This window comes from Ambystoma mexicanum, chromosome 13 (genome assembly GCF_040938575.1).
Source record: "Ambystoma mexicanum isolate Mex_15411 chromosome 13, UKY_AmexF1_1, whole genome shotgun sequence".
Taxonomy (NCBI): Eukaryota; Metazoa; Chordata; class Amphibia; order Caudata; family Ambystomatidae; genus Ambystoma; species Ambystoma mexicanum.
The window spans coordinates 672,623,009-672,639,348 of NC_090938.1; the positions used below are offsets into that span (position 1 = coordinate 672,623,009).

The 16,340-nt window shown below is 49.1% G+C and overlaps 1 protein-coding gene across 1 annotated transcript in view; it reads right to left on the bottom strand.

Annotated features, from left to right (window-relative positions):
• The window catches only part of PIP4K2B (phosphatidylinositol-5-phosphate 4-kinase type 2 beta), a 771,463-nt gene that overhangs the window by 213,065 nt on the left and 542,058 nt on the right, over positions 1 to 16,340 (bottom strand). The window contains exon 7 of the mRNA XM_069634696.1: positions 15,495 to 15,608. Within this exon, the coding sequence (XP_069490797.1) occupies positions 15,495 to 15,608 (114 nt within the window). The remainder of the gene's footprint in view (positions 1 to 15,494; positions 15,609 to 16,340) is intronic.

Sequence of the window (16,340 nt, forward strand, 5' to 3'; positions counted from 1 at the left end):
AAAATATATTCGGGTGGCACTGGTTGGAGGGTACATCCTCGTTACCATACTGACCCGACCAACCTGACAACCACTGCGCCATTATCTTCTGAATTCAGGTGACCAGTCTTCAAGTGTTTAAGCCGGACTGTGCATTCTTATTTCGTTGTGATTGCTCGATATACTTCATAGCCTCTTCTGGGGATTCAAAGAACTGTGCCCTTCTTTCATGTAGAAGTCGCAACTTGGCAAGGAAAAGCATTGCATATGGGATGGAACGTGCCCTCAGCACCTTCTTGACGTGGTCAAAGGTACGGCGAGCGGCTTGCACACGGTTTGTAAAATCTGGATATATATGAATCTTGTTGGAATCATACAGCAATGTGCCCTTCTCTCTCGAGAGGCGAAGGGCTATGTCCCTGTCCCGGTAATTTAGGAACCGGGCAATAACCGTCCTCGGTGGAGCCCCAGGTTTAGGAGGAGCAGTCAGGGATTGATGAGCACGCACAATTAAGAATTGTTGCGAAAATTGGGCTTCCGGGAAAATGGAACGCATCACCTCCTCAAGATACACCTCCATTGAGGTGTTGATTTGCTATTCCGCAAGCCCGACACCCCTCACATTATTGCGGTGTCACCTCGATTCAAGGTCGTCACACTTCATTTGTACCTGAGTAAGGGCCTTTTTGATGGAGTCAATCTCCTTGCTTTGTGTCGCCGTTACATCCTCCAGCGTGCCAACACGGGTCTCTGCTTCAGTCATACGTGAGCTAACCTTGTGTAAGTCTGCCTTAATAAGTGCCATCGTGGACCCCATTTCATCCAATTTGGAGTTTACAGTTGCAAATCCAGCCTGTAGGGACGTCATGTATGGGTCTGGTGTACCTTCTGCCAGGCCCAAGGGCGTCGCGTGACTGTTGTGCGGGCTTTCCTCACACCTGCCCTCCTGCACAGTGTTAGTAAAAGCATCCATCGGGCCCTTTCTGTTAGCTCTACTGTCTCTGGTTATACCTTCTAACAAGAGGCTACGATGGTCAGAACGCAGGAGTCAGGAGGGGGCCAAGTGAAGGAGACTCTGATCTTCAATGAGGAAAAGTATTGTTGGTTCCACTGTAAAACTAGGGTTGATTTTGATAGTCTGCAGCTACAGGATATACACAGTGCGCTTGTTAGTAGCACCGTCGGCTCTCCACCTTCAGTACCTCCCTCCCCAGTGGTGCATACTGATGGGCGAACACCCCACCCGACTGATGGCCACTGCAGGATGTATACACAAGTAGGGCGCACCCCCAACCCCAATCAGCCAAGATTTCTCCTACCTGGCCATCCAACCGCGTCAGGAGTTGGGGGAAAGGGCACAACCAAAACCCAGCAGGCCTGTTGCTCGCACACAGTGCACACGGCGGCCACTGGGAAGGGAATGTTGACTCCAACCACAGCAAAGAGGGAGGCAGGAGATCAGCGATCTGGCCCACGTCGTCCAGCCCCCTACCCTATTCAATTGAAGCCACCAGCTGCTGCTCCCCAAGCTCATCCGCTGCGTAGCCTCCTACGGACGGCGTATGCCATATGACCGGGTAGATGCACAGGTGCCCCAGATCGCCTCCACAGACGGCGCGGGTCCCAGCAGCAAGACCAGCAAGCAGGAGGGGAGTCACGCATCCCCACCACAGGGGGGTCCCTCTGCGGCAGAAGCCCGGTAAGTACACGCCGCAGGGGCTCAGCGGCACCCCCAGACAGGTCTGGAGCGATCTCCTTCCCCGGCGGCCGCAGCCCGCAGGGGAGCCTCGCCTCCACCGCCCCGCAGGCGCTCAGCTGTCGTCCCACCGGGGGGCAGAAAGACCGGCACAAGCGCCGACCAAGTCAGAGGAGGCAGCTGCTCGGTGCACGAGGACCGCCCCCAGCAAGCTCCCGGCGGGCCGGAGCTCCGCAGACACACCACCAGGCCTCGGACGGGGTGGGAGGCACAGTATGTCCGCGGCTCCAAATCAGAGAGCCCGCGGCCGCCTCCGATCGCCACCTCTCCACAAAACTCCAGATCGGGGCAGCAACAGACAGTCCAAGCGGTGCCCAGGGGGGATAAGGCACACAGTCCACGCCGAAGATAGCGAACAGTCACTCTGAATTCACAGGATATAGGCTCGGATCTTCTATCGGTGGTGCAGCTGCTAAATCAGGCGGCCATGTCAGTCAGCGTCCAACAGCGCCCCCCTATGCCCTTTCTTTTTTTTTTTAACTAATTCGGTGCACCTTTTCAGCAGGCTGCTTCCACAGCCCTGGTAAGGCACCCATGGGTGTTTGTTTTACCAAATTGGCCCCAGTCATTTTTTATCACCATTTCAGTTTTCCTTGTCCTTTCTTGTTCCTTCCCCAGACCTCCAGGATGGAAACATCATTTGTGTCAATTTTGTCTTCGGCAGGAATCCTGTGGATCCCCCCACGTTCAGGCTCCATAGTGTCTGTGAAGGCAGGAAGTGAGGGAGAATACCAAAACGCTGCATCCCTTCCAGCCTGATGCAAGAATCCAGTTCAAACTGGGAAGCTGGCTGTCCTGAAAGCACTGACAACCCCCCAAAGTTTGGATGTTGCATGGCTGTTTGATTGGCAGGGCTCCTGAATAAAAGTCAGATCCTGGAAGCTGAAGAGGTAGTTGACCACTGGAACTGAAACCGAAGAGGAAGATTAAGAAAATGAGGCTGAGACAAATTCTAGCGACCGGAGAGCCTGCTGTGTACCCGGAGCCTGCGGTTACCCTTCCTCCAAAATTGACCTGGGGACTCCGAAAATGACAACACAGAGCTTAGCGAGACAAACTTGACTCAAGACCACCCTCATTTTGAGCCATCCCATGTCGTGCAGAGACCTTGCGGGCTGCAATACCATGGGGCCTCAAGCCATTGTGCAGTGCACGATTTTCCAAATTCTGAATCTTGCTGAAACTTTGTGGGCATCCTGCTGGACCTCCAGAGACATGAATCTAGTCCGAAAAAGTCCCCTCACCAAAGTGCTGGACCTTGCAAATGACAAGAATCTAAACCAGTGATATTGAGTCTTCTTCTGGCTCCTGAAAAGGGCGCCAAAAGCACAAAACCGCATCCAGCCGCAAAGAAACTCTTGCCTAGAGCCTTCCCCGTGATCCTTGCTGCAAAAGCCCTTCCAGTGTCCGGTCTTCTGTCTTCATGATAAAGGAATTCAACAACCAGGTTTTTGGCTCAAGATCCTGAAGTCGTCCTGCTGCAAACTCTGCTTCTACTGAGGTACTGTGTTGGCTTGGGTATTACTTACCTTAAGTCTCTTGTGATTCCAGTGTAGCCTTGGGGCGTTTCCTGTGATCGGGAGTCCTCTCGTCCAGTTCACCCAGGCCCATGATGGAATCCTCCTAGGCTGTCTTCACTGAAGTCCCTGGGCCCTCAATTAACTTTGAAAGCGGAATACTTACTTGTTTGAACAGTCTTCTTCTTGAACTCTTGACTTTCCCTGCAACTGAGCACCATCTCACCCTGCCTACCGCTGGCTCCTATACCACTAGGGTTCTCCTTCTTAATCTGAGAGAAATCATACAATAGATTAGGGAAGGGTTGGATATTTAAAGGGGTCTGCCTTGAAAAGTGAAACAGATTTTGAAAAGTTTACTTATTTGTAAAAGAGTTAGTTGGTAACTGTAGTTCTTAGAGTGGACAGTTACACGAGTTCTTATTTACCCAGAAAGTGTTCTGCCACTTGTAAAAGTATATGCAAGGTTATTTTACATACCTTATAAATGTTCTGCCATTCTGAAAAGTATATATAAAGTCTTCCTTTGCTTAGAAACTGTTTCGCCATTCTAACAGAAAGTAGATGTCAGGTTAAGTTACTCACCTGTGAATTGGTTGTGCCTCTTCCCCAAAAGTAGTGTTGTTGGTTCTACTTTGCGATTCCTGTTAGGATAAATCTAGGAGCGTACCCAATTGGGTCTTGCTTCCCCGGACTTGCTATTAGTCTGTCCAGAATAAGTCTTCCTTAAGTTATACTTCCCTCTTAAATTTCTGATAGCTCCTTTAAAAAGTATATAGGTTTTACTTACCTTGTGTTAGCTGTGCCATCCTAAAACCAGTTAAAGAGTTGTTGCTTTACTCTGTTTTCCACTGATCTAGAAAGCACCTGTAATTGTATATTACACCTAAAGGGGTTTACTCCCCTAGTCTGTGTGTTATCCTGAACAATAGTTGTAGGTCGTTATTGTCCCTTGAATAAGTGTCCCACTATTCAGAAAAGTATATCTGCAAGTTGGTTTACTATGTGATCTCTTTGCAGGGCGTCACTGTGCAACTGCTAGGGTCTACTACCCTGTATTACAGAATGTAATCTAAAAAGTAACTCATGGCTTTTTACTCCCCAAGAATAGGTGTGACCTAGACTGAATGTGAATGAACAGGTTTGACTTACCTAGACTACTGTTTTCTAAATAAGGTCTATGCTTTGGTCTGTGTACTTTAAAGCATAGTATTGTGTTTAATAATGTGTTTATATGATCTGTGATAGTACTTCTTTCCCTACAAGATGTATCTGGGCCTACTTGTATTTAAATACAAGATGTATCTGGGCCTACTTGTATTTAAATAAAGCCTATTTGTTTACAATACATGGTGTTTGTGTTTCTTTGGACCATATTTGTATAGCAATTTCTTTGTACCGATTCAACAGCCCTTTCACCCTCCTAAAATGAGCTTGGCTGCTCTGTTTATGCTCCCATACTCGGGTGGGAAAGCCTTATAGTAAGAGTGGAGTCTTGTACTGTCTAAGTTGAATGGTTTTACTAAGCCCTTAAAATTGTCCTAACACACTTGTAACGTTCCTATGTTCTATTGCCACCTGATTTTTTTTCGATGTCATTTTTTACAAAAACATCCCATCAAAAAAAAAACGCCCAAAATCTTTTTTATTAAAAAATATTGCTGTTCTCCCCAATCCCCCCACCCTATTGTATCCCCATTCCAACCCCCCATGCCTTTTACCGTTACCCCCGACTATATTTTTTGATGTGTTTTTGAATGTATTTTTTTGTAAAAGAAATTATATAGAAACAAAAACCTGGCAGCAAAACCACGGTATACCATTTGTAACCAAATCGGTGCAAGATTGGAAGAGTCAAAAGGTATGCCTCGTCCTTCATGCCATTTGTCCTTTATCCTGCACACAGCCAGATTAGTCTTAAAGCACCAAACCTTGATCATGTAGAGGCAAATTGTGACCTTGTCCAGAGCAACGCCAGACCATGATCTGTGTTTGGGAGGGGGTGGAAGTTAGGTCAAGGTGGACGAGTGGGAGGCAAAAAAACACAACATAACTCACAACATAATGATAAGTGATAGCGATCGGTGGGATGAATTGTCTTTTGACCAGAACCGAATTTAAGCAAAATAAGGGACGGCAGCTAACTTCCCTAATTGGCCAGCACAACTTTCATGGAGGTAGTTACTGGTGTGGTGGTAGTATTATATGGAGAAATACTTGGTGTGGCATCCAATGCGGACTGCCCAATCCTACTTGAATGTTGCTAGAGTACAAGGAACAATGCACCCCAGTTGGCAAGGTTTTGCCAACTTCTTTATAAAAGTTATGTTACTTATTGTAGTTCGATAAAAGTGCACCACTTTTTCCAATGATTTAGGTTTGTATTTTGTATGTGCGCTGTTTCTACATCGCCTTTATTGCTACCTTTTACCCCATTGCAGGTACAATGCTACTTGCGCACCTACACCAAGAATTCTGTAATTTTTATTAATGTATTTCAACTATTTTTGCATTGTGGAGTGGTTTTGCTATGATTTAATGCAGGAACATGTTTTCACAAATGTATTGTTCAGCTGCATTTTGTTTGTAGTTACCATCTTTTCACTATACTTCATACGTAAGAGGGAGAAGGTTTCGCTGTACACAAACAGCAGCAAATCACTGAAGCCTCGAAGCACATGTGGTGTATTGAAAAGAATGGGCTCTCCTAGATTGCTTTTGCAGGTATGTCGCTTGGCTTTTATGTGAACACTAAGCCTTGAACTGTACAACAAGAACAAGTTACTCTCTTACCTGGTAACGTTCTTTCGATGGGATGGTCCGACGATGTATTCCATATCTATGACAGTAATCACCACAGCTGTGCTGCTTCGGAAAATCTTTCGGCGTCTGTGTCCTGCGTCGATGACGTCGATACGCCGTCCTCGAGGGCCTCCGTCGAGCCGACATCACTGGATGTTATAAGTAGGACGCACAACACCCGTAGCCTCAGTTGTAGTTTTTTCCCCAGAACGTGTGGCACCAAACCACTGCCAGTATGACCACAGAAAGCCTTGCGGAAACGTAAGCTGCAATCGCATAAGAAATTCTGTAGCGGGGCAGGTAGAGAGGGAGTGATATGGAATACGTCGTCGGACCATCCCATTGAAAGAACGTTATCAGGTAAGAGAGTAACTTGTTCTTCGAGGGGATTGGGTCCTCTGACGTATTCCATATCTATGACAGACTCCCAAAGCAGTACCAGCGTATGGAGGAGGGAAAAGAATTTAGAATATAGGACCGCCTTGCCAAAGGCCAGATCCTGCCCATGGATAGAATCTAGGGAGTAGTGACGTACAAAAGTATGGACCAAAGCCCATGTGGCTGCTTCACAGATGTTACGAATAGGAACACCCCTCTGCAGGGCAGCAGAGGCAGCCATACCCCTAGTAGAATGGGCCCGTAAGCCTACCGGAGGGTCCTTAGCTGCCAGACGGTAACATTCAGAAATTACAAATATAATCCATCTAGACAAAGTCTGTTTAGTCGCAGCTTGTCCCAAACGCCTTCCAGCGTAACCAATAAAGAGCTGAACGTCCACTCTGACCCGAGACATGCGTGAAATGTAGAAACTCAAAGGTCTCTTAGGATCCAACCGAAGGAGCCTCTCCTCTTCCTTACCAGGATTTGGAGGAGGATAAAATGCCAGAAGAACAACCTTCTGGCTTAAATGAAATTCCGACACCACCTTCGGAAGAAAGGAAGGACGAACTCTAAGGACAAACCTGTCCTTATGAAACACAGTGAAGGGTGGCTTAACTGAAAGTGCTTGCAACTCACTCACTCTGCGAGCGGAAGTGAATGCAACTAAAAACACAGTTTTAAGGGCTAACAGCCTCAAAGGACAAGAATGTAAAGGCTCAAACGGAGCACCCATAAGGAATTTCAGAACAAGGTTCAAATCCCAACCAGGCACCTGGAAAGGTGACGGCGGAAACAAATTAGTGAGTCCTTTGAGAAACTGAGAAATGAAACGAATTTTGAAATAGGAACACTCCTGAGACGAGCGCTTAAATATAGACAGCGCCGCCAGGTAACTTTTAACAGTACCCACTTGCAGGCCCATGTGGGCCAACGAAGGCAAAAAAGACGGAACCACAGGAATGTCACATGAAAAAGGATCCACATTCTGAACCTTGCACCAGTCGCAGAACTTTCTCAAACGGCAACGGTACAGGGACTTAGTTGCCGGCCGTCTGGCCGAAAGCAACACCTCCATCACTTCTTCAGGGAGGTCCCAATCCTTGTACCTCAACCTTTCAGAAGCCAAGCGTGAAGGTTGAGGGACCTGACCTCTGGATGGAGAACCTGACCCCCCTCCCGTGAGAGCAGATCGTCTCGGTAGGGAAGACGACGTGGAGGACAGATGGCCAAGTCGAGAATGTCCGGGCACGTCCTCCGGGCCCATGCCGGATCAATGAGGATCATCCGGAACCGAACCTCCTTAGCCTCCGCAGCACTTGCGGGATGACGGGGACTGGAGGAAACGCGTATCGTAGTGGGAAGGACCATTCCACCACGAACACGTCTCCTAAGGCTCCTTTTGGAGGAAATTCCCGCAAACAGAACCTTTCGCACCCTCGGTTGACACTGGAGGCGAGCAGATCCACTTGAGGTGTCCCCCAAATGGCAAAGATCTCCAGGAGAATCTCCTGAGCCAGGTCCCACTCGTGAGAGATCGCGCTCTGCCTGCTCAGAGTGTCCGCCGTCTCGTTTTCGTCTCCGGCCAGATGAACTGCCAAGATCGAAACTTCCTGCTGGATGGCCCAGAACCCAAGCTGCATCGCCTCCCTGCACAGAGGCAGTGACCCTGCCCCCCCCCCTTTTTGTTGAGGTAGTGCATGGTCACTGTGTTGTCCGTCAGAATCAGGACATTCTTCCCTCGCACAGTCGGCAGAAAAGCCTTCAGGGCAAGCCTGACGGCCCGCAGCTCCAACAGATTGATATGGAGTCTGGACTCCGACGGAGACCAACGACCGCTGTCAACTGGTTGGCATGAGCTCCCCATCCCGTGAGGGATGCGTCTGTCACGATCGTCACCGTCGTCCGGCCAGGGCAGCCAAAATGGAGCCCCTCTCATCAGATTGCCTTCGACGGAACACCACAGAAGGTCCTTGGCGACAGAGGACGGCACCTGAACGTGGTCCGACATCCTGCCAGAGGACTGTGACCATTGGGGCTTGAGGGCCCATTGCAGAGATCTCATCCGCAACTTGGCCTCCGGCACCAGAAGAATGCAGGATGCCATGAGGCCGAGCAACCTCAAGAACTCGAACCCCGGGAGCGTCTGGTCAAGTTGAAACTTTGGCACCATCTGCTGAATGTGAAGAGCCCTCACCTGGGGAGGAAAACACAGCCCCAGGGATGTGTCGAGCACTGCTCCATTGTACTGGATCCGCTGGGTAGGTGTCAAGTGGGACTTCTTGAAGTTGAGGGAGAAGCCCAGCTTGGGAAGGGAGTGGCAAGTGACGGACAGATGATCCAGGACCTGCTCCGGTGACCGCGCCCTGATCAACCAATCATCCAGATAGGGGTAGACGTGAACCCTCCCCCCTTTCCTGAGATACGCTGCCACCACCACCATGGGTTTGGTGAAGACCCTCGGGGCGGAGGTCAATCCGAACGGCAGAACCCGAAACTGAAAGTGCGAGTCGCCAACCGCGAACCTCAGGTATTTCTTGTGCTTTGGATGGATCGGCACATGAAAATAAGTGTCCTTGAGGTCGAGAGACACCAACCAGTCCTGAAGTTGAAGGGCCTCTAGGACTTGAGAAACAGTAACCATCTTGAACATGTCCTTCCTGAGTAGTTTGTTCAAAAAGCGCAAGTCCATGATGGGTCTCAATCCCCCGTCTTTCTTCGAAATCAAAAAATAAGGGGAATACAATCCCTTGTTCCTCTCCGCTACATGCACCAGTTCTATGGCGCCTTTCTCCAGCAGGGATTGAATTTCCTGCGCAAGGAGCGGATTCGGACTCTTCAAAGAGAGATTCCCTGGTGGATTGTCGTGGGGCCTCTGCCGGAAAGGAAAACTGTGTGTACAAAAGGAGGTATTGTCCTGGCTGTGACAGTCTAAGCTAGTTGCAACTTATTCAAATGCAAATAAAATCTTATTGTGTGTTAACTACCTATTTGTGGCACTATTTATGTGTATCCATAGGTAGGTGTACATAGAAGACAATACTAATACACATGCGCTTACTTTTACCTCTTTATTTAGGGGAGGTACAGCTTTTATTAAGTTGCTGCCCTCATCTATTCAAGCATTTGTTTTATGCAAATACAATATAGAATGGTGCAGTCCTTGAACATATTTAGCAATCATAAATGAATAGGAACTAAAAAACAAACATTGCATAGAATCAAACAATCAAATACAAGAGTATGTTGCATAATACTACTCTGGAGGGAGACATGTATACAAACCGTTTCTAATGCCTTCTTTTCTCCTAATTAAACATGACAGGATTAAACACGTTTTCCTAACCCAAATTAGAGTTAATATCACTTTGTTATTCCTCTAAAAAGGGATAGAATATAGTTCCCCTTTTCCACACATGCGCACTTGCCATTTCGAGACACAGCTCCATTACGTGCTGTTTCCAGTTCCTGAACACACACGCTGACAAAGACTTGTGTATCCTACAGCTTGCAGGTATTCCATGCCCCCATGGCAGACCGCTTTTCGCTTTTCACTTTAACTAGTGACACAGGTACTTACACAGGGACTTCATTTTGTCATAGATTCTTCCAAGCAGCTTGCAGCGACACCGCACTAGACGCTTCCAGCACGAACTTTGAAAACTCCAATCTCCCTGAATAGAAAGGGCTTCACAGATCTCCATCTGAATTTCCCACAACACCAAGATACGGTTTGGTTTCCGAGTGTAATGCCCGACTTCAGAACTTGCTGATGTCTTCTCACAAGCTAGGTAACGTTCGCTTACTATAGCATTTCTTTGCTTTTCCTCTCTACCCTGCTTCACGAACCAAGGCTATTTCACCTTGATCCAGATGAGGATCATACCAGGCCCCATACGCTTTTAGCCATTGGGCCTCCACCTAGGACCCAGTCATGTGAAAGGTCAGTACGTGACCACCAATATGAGAAAACTAGAGTTTTTAAACTCATCGAGTCCTTTCCCTTTTTGCATACATTTGATATTGTAAAAGGCATTTTATCCACTGCGCCTTACTTCCCCTTTACCCTTTCCTTGTTTTTGCATTTTTTTTAAAGACATCAGGTTTAGTAACCTTAGTTCCCCTTCACTCTTTACAGGGGATACCGTACCTTGGCTCCATGAAGAAGGCTGTGACCCACCTGAAAGCCGAAACATCCTGGGACCCATCCATCCGCTCCCGGACGAGGTCGAGCGCGGCTCACGGCGGAGCATACGGCCGCTGGCTCCTGGCTGGAGAGCGCGGCTCGGAAGACCAGCTGAGGACACCAGAAGATGATGGTACACGGCTTCGTAAGGCACGTGGGTTGGAGGTTGAAGAAAGCCTCGTCGCCAGTGTAATAACGGAAGAATCTGGTAGGTTGTGCAACTCTTTTTATTCTTCAACCCGTACACCGTGACCATCAATCCCCTCCCAGCTCCTTCCAAGATCAACTGCCGCCACGAGTGTGGAACTCGGAGAGGTTCCACGCACATGGGACACAAGACAAAGGCACGCGAAAGCGCAAGCCACTTACAACAAACTTCAAGTTAAATCCATTTTCGAGTTCGCAAAAATGTATTCCATTACGTCTGCCAAGATAAATTTAACCTGCATACCGGCATCGTGGTCCGTAAGCCAAAGTGCTGTCTGTCTTCATGCACTGTCCACTGAAACTTCAATGAGCGCAGGACCCGATTTCCAAAATTCCAAAGCGGAGATGCCTTAACAAACAGCTGTGTACTCCCCGTATCGAAATTACTCTGTTCAACCATGTTTTTTTTATTTATTTCCAGCTGTGTGTTCCAAATTCCCATTTTCGACCGATACTTCTTGGCTTCATGTTTCATTTCACCTCTCTGCCATGAAAGATTAACCCTATCAGCTGCCGGCAACAGGAAACAACTTCTTAAAACACCAACGTTCGTCCTTACAATCGCTATGGATCACGCCATCACGCTGTCACGCTGCCAGCACCCTTACTCTAATCCTCCGTGAATGCTCCGGAGTTCCAAACAATAACAATGGTGAGGAAACTATGGCGCAGTGCATTTTCCGTGCGTTCCAGCCCAACTGCAGCGGCTGGGACGCAGGAGGACACCATTGAGCGCGCGCCACCCACGGTCCTCCAGGCTCCCTAATTGCCCAAAATATCACCCTTAAAACGGCCCAAATTTCATACGGCCATGTGTTTCTCACTCTGGATTCCCCACAGTACCTTGAATAAACGTGGCTGCAGATCTTAGCATGGATGCGTTTTCTCATTTTCTCAGCGCACTGTGCTCTCACGACTTTAACTGGTGCCCAAATCCTCCAGAGTACACCGATGCCAACATTGTATGCACGATTCTTCAGGCTGCCTGCACACTTACTTGTGCCCTGCAGGGCTTACACCTATAGAGAGCCACGCAGACTCCAGCTGCCACACGGCCTCCATCCAGCAAAGGCTCAATACTCCTCCTGCTGCTTTATGACTGACCACAGGCTTTTGCCCTAGCCTGACCGATGCTTCCAATGCTACAGTCAGTCACCTCCTTCGACGGCGCCAACTCCACATTTAATTCCAACAGCCCACTGACTTCAGAGATGTTTGGCGCTGGTAAATGGCCATTTCTCTCCCTCCAACCTTCACTCCAAGGTTCGCTTCTTTAAATCCTCGTCGCCAAAATGATGTATCCTGCCTCCTGCAGGATCTACCCAGGGCCAGTAACAACAAGGAGCAGGAACCAGGCTGACCCAGGTAGGTGAGAAAGGAAACACGCTTTATTCTCTTGGTTACAGGTTCAGTATAGAATATAGGAGAGAGAGATCATCAGTAGCTTCTTCCCTGGTTCCCTGCCCAGCTCCAAGTCCTTAACCGTCTCTCCTGGAATCCCCAGGTTCCCCAACACTCCAAGCTCCCCTAGCATTCCAACACAGCTCTTACACTGACTCAGACCTCATTCATACATATGCAGGATACAACAAATACGCATAAATAGTGCCACAAATAGGTAGTTAACACACAATAAGATTTTATTTGCATTTGAATAAGTTGCAACTAGCTTAGACTGTCACAGCCAGGACAATACCTCCTTTTGTACACATTTATTTATAGCTCTTAGTCCTGGATTTGTATTGGGCACTCCCTCCCGTGAAAATTGGAAAGGAAGGCAGTAGCTGTGGGCTATGATCTCCAGAACCCACACATCTGAAGTAATGGCACGCCACTCTACAAGATGCTGCGCCAGCCTTCCCCCAACCGGCGAACCATGAGACATGGCCACATGACTGAGCTGAAGCAGCTGCGGCAGTGCCTGAGGGCAAAGAGGCAACTGCCCGAGCGGCCTTGGCACCTCAAGTACCCTGTTTTCCTCCTCTGGCACTCCTACGGTGGCTCCTTTGACTAGCAGCTCCTCTCAATTTAATAAAGGACGAGCAATATCGAAAGGAGCCTCCCCTCCATTGTTATCCCGTAGGACGAAAAGGCAGAGGTTGGCGAACTGCAGCGCCCAACGACTTCGCTGCAGCTTTGGAAGTCTGCAACCTCTCAAGGCTCTCGTCAGCCTTGCTGCCAAAAAGATGTTCACCATCAAAGGGCATGTTGAGGAGCTGAGCGTGCACATCAAGAGCAAACCCTGACTTCCGCAAACCACGCAAACCTGCGCATTACGGTGCTCGCCGCCATGGACCGGCTGACGCAATCAACCAAGTCCAGACCCGACTGAACGGACTCACACATGGCGTCCTTGCCATCCTGCACAATAGCAAGAAAACCATCCCGTTCCTCCCCTTCGGGAATATGATCAGCCGCTAAGGAGATACAGTTCCACAGAGTGTGCGTGAAACGAGACAAGGCACAAACGGAGTTGGCAGCCTGAAGCGCCGTACCCCCAGAAGAAAACACCTTCGCCCAGCCGTCAAAACGTTTGTCGTCCCTATTAGAGGGATGGTAGGGTACGACGCCTGCTTTGCGGGGGCTGTAGCCGCCTGCACCACCAAACTCTCCGGAGTGGGGTGCGTGGTCAAGTAGCAGGGGTCATCACTGGCTGGGCGATATTTCTTCGGCAAGGACTTGCTCACTGCCGGGAGACTCTCCGGAGAAGTCCAAGCCTCAGCCGCCCTTCTCTGCAAGGCCATAGGGAATGGCAGTACCGGGTCAGTTGGTGGACCTTGGTCGAGGATATCAGTCAGATCATCCTGCTGAAAATCAGGGGGGGGCAGACCACCGCAGGTAATCCGTGACCCTCGACATCAGGCGCCGGTAAGAGTCAGCGGCATGCGTGTCAGGCTCGGGCCTACCAAACTCCACCTCCGGAGATGTGTCCAGCCCACTGGCGCCGTGCAACGACTGGCCCAGGTCCTCAAGTTGGCTATGACAAGAAAGGAGGCAATCAGGTACCTCACCTTCCTATGACCCCTCATCCACCTCAGAAATATAATCCAGAGGCTGGAAAGAGGGTACAGAAAAAGGAACAAAGACATGTTTAGCCTTGGCCATAGCCTTTCTGGGGGGTTCCACCGTGCCACGGGGTACCCCCGACAAAGCCGCCTCGAAAGGCGTTGACGGAATCGGCGTCGAGCGTGGCGCCGTCGACACAGGCCTCAAGGGCGGAGCCCAGAGCATGTCTCTCGACAGCCTGGGCGCCGATGGCATCGACGACTTCCTCAGAGGCGGAGCCTCGAGAGAAACCATAGATGACCTCTGCGCCGCCGGCGACGATGTCTTCTTCGAAGATTTCACAGGTTCTCGCGGTCTCGAGGGTGTCGAGGACCGGCAACCTGGAACGGGCATGCCTAGAGCGACCATCCTTGTCCGACCAGGACCTCGAAGGCGCCCGGTGTTCGCGGTGACTGCTCAAGCCTGAAGGCAGGCCAGCGGTGTCTCTAGCACGGCCACGCCCGGAGTCCTCAGACAGCGCGGACGGACCGGAGCCCTGCGATTGAAAAATCGCCAACATCTCCTTTCGGAAGGAATCCCATTCCTAAGGAGTGGAATGCTTGTTGGGACAAGCAACCCGCCGACGGGCGGAGTCCTCGGACAAGGAAGGCGACATGTGATGGCGCTTCCAGGAGTGCCTCGAAGAGGCAGATGAATGGCGGGACTGACTCCCAGACCGAGAACCCCCAGACTCACGACGACGATGCGGAGAGTCACCCCTTGAATCATCTGTCGAAAGACCAGTAGAACGCGACTTCCGGGGCTTGGCCACCTTACCGACCGACAGCTTCTTCTTACGCTCCCGCAAGGCCTTCGATGTGAGCGATTGGCAGTCGACACAGTCATCCGTATCATGGTCCTCCCCGAGGCACCAGAGGCAAGCGTTGTGCGTGTCCGTGAGCGACATCTTGGACCCGCACACCCGACACTTCTTAAACCCAGACCGCGGGGTGGACGAAGCCGAAGACGACATACAATATTCAATGAAGACCAGGATTCAGAAGAATCGAGGCGCGCCGGTATTTCCGAAGCGAACATATTCGCGGAAAAAACAGAACTGAGCCTACGGGCGTTATGCGTCCTACATTCGGTGACGTCGGCTCGACGGAGGCCCTCGAGGACGGCGTATCGACGCAGAAAGATTTTCCAAAGCAGCAGAGCTCTTGGCGATTACGGTCATAGATATGGAATACGTCGGAGGACCCAATCCCCTCGAAACAGCTTTACTGAAGACCGAGATCAGTAAAACAATGAGAATGTGTTTCAAGCACAGTATGTCAACATCAAAGTACATCTGGTAGTTCTTATCTGTGTATTAATATTATCACAATGCTACCCTGTAGTGGGGAGTTCTCCCTTGACAAGGATCAAGAAAGCCCTTTAATACAGCAGTCAAAAAGCAGGGTAAACCTCTTGACAATAATGACCAGGACTTGTGGCTCATCACTGAAAAAATATTAAGTGCAAATTATAGTGCTTTAAAATAATAAAGGTAATGACTAGTGTGAGCTGGAGTCCTTCAAGGGACAGTGTGATAGAAAGGCACAGATGCTGCCCTGCTGTGGTTCCGGTGCCAGCAATGTGCAGCAGTTAACTACCTCAGAGGTGGAGCAACATTACCCACCTCCACATCTCGCTTTAGCTTCTCTAAGAAGGCTTTCTTGTTCTCTTCTTCCACGTGCAGCTTCTGACCCTCATTAATGAAATCATTGTCCTTGAAGGTCGGCAATTCCTTTGCCTGTAAATAGAAAGTTGACAAGGTCAAACAAGACTCACACAGCTTTCAAACTGGGCTCAGATAGCTTGCTTTAACTCTGAGAATTCCTGTTTGGTCGTTTTTTTGCAAATAAGCCATTTTGACAAGACACCCACCTGACACTTGCAATCACACCGAACAGACATCCCAATGAGCAACACGTAGTGCGGCCCTTTTTTCTTTTTTTAAAGTGACCGAATGTTGCTTGCACACCCTCAGAGGTCATATTGGCGCTAATCTATCTAGTTAACTGGAGAGGGATACAAAGTCACCTGCAATTCAGACTCTAAACTAAAGATATAGTGCACTGATTTAACAGGCCAGTGAAATTGCAATTTACAGGGCAAATTACGTGCCTCTGCCTAGCAGTCGACATCAGAGCATATGGGGCTGGTTGGTGCCCTCTTGAATTCTCTTTCGGTACAGACCACAAAACAGTAATGCAAATATTCACTGAAGAGGAATGGAAATATTCAATAATGAGGAACACCAGATTGACTTGCAGTATTTAGATCAATTTTATTTAATAGCAATGCTGGCCCGATCTATCAGTAAACTTGTGCAGAAACCAAACTATAAACATAAGCAGATAGTTACTTTTGCTTCCCATGGATTACCATTAGTATTTTCCTTTGTTTTTACTGTGCAACACAAGCCACCTTCAGTGGAGTTTGACTGGGATACTTTGGGTCCCTTTTTATTTTTGTCTGGCAA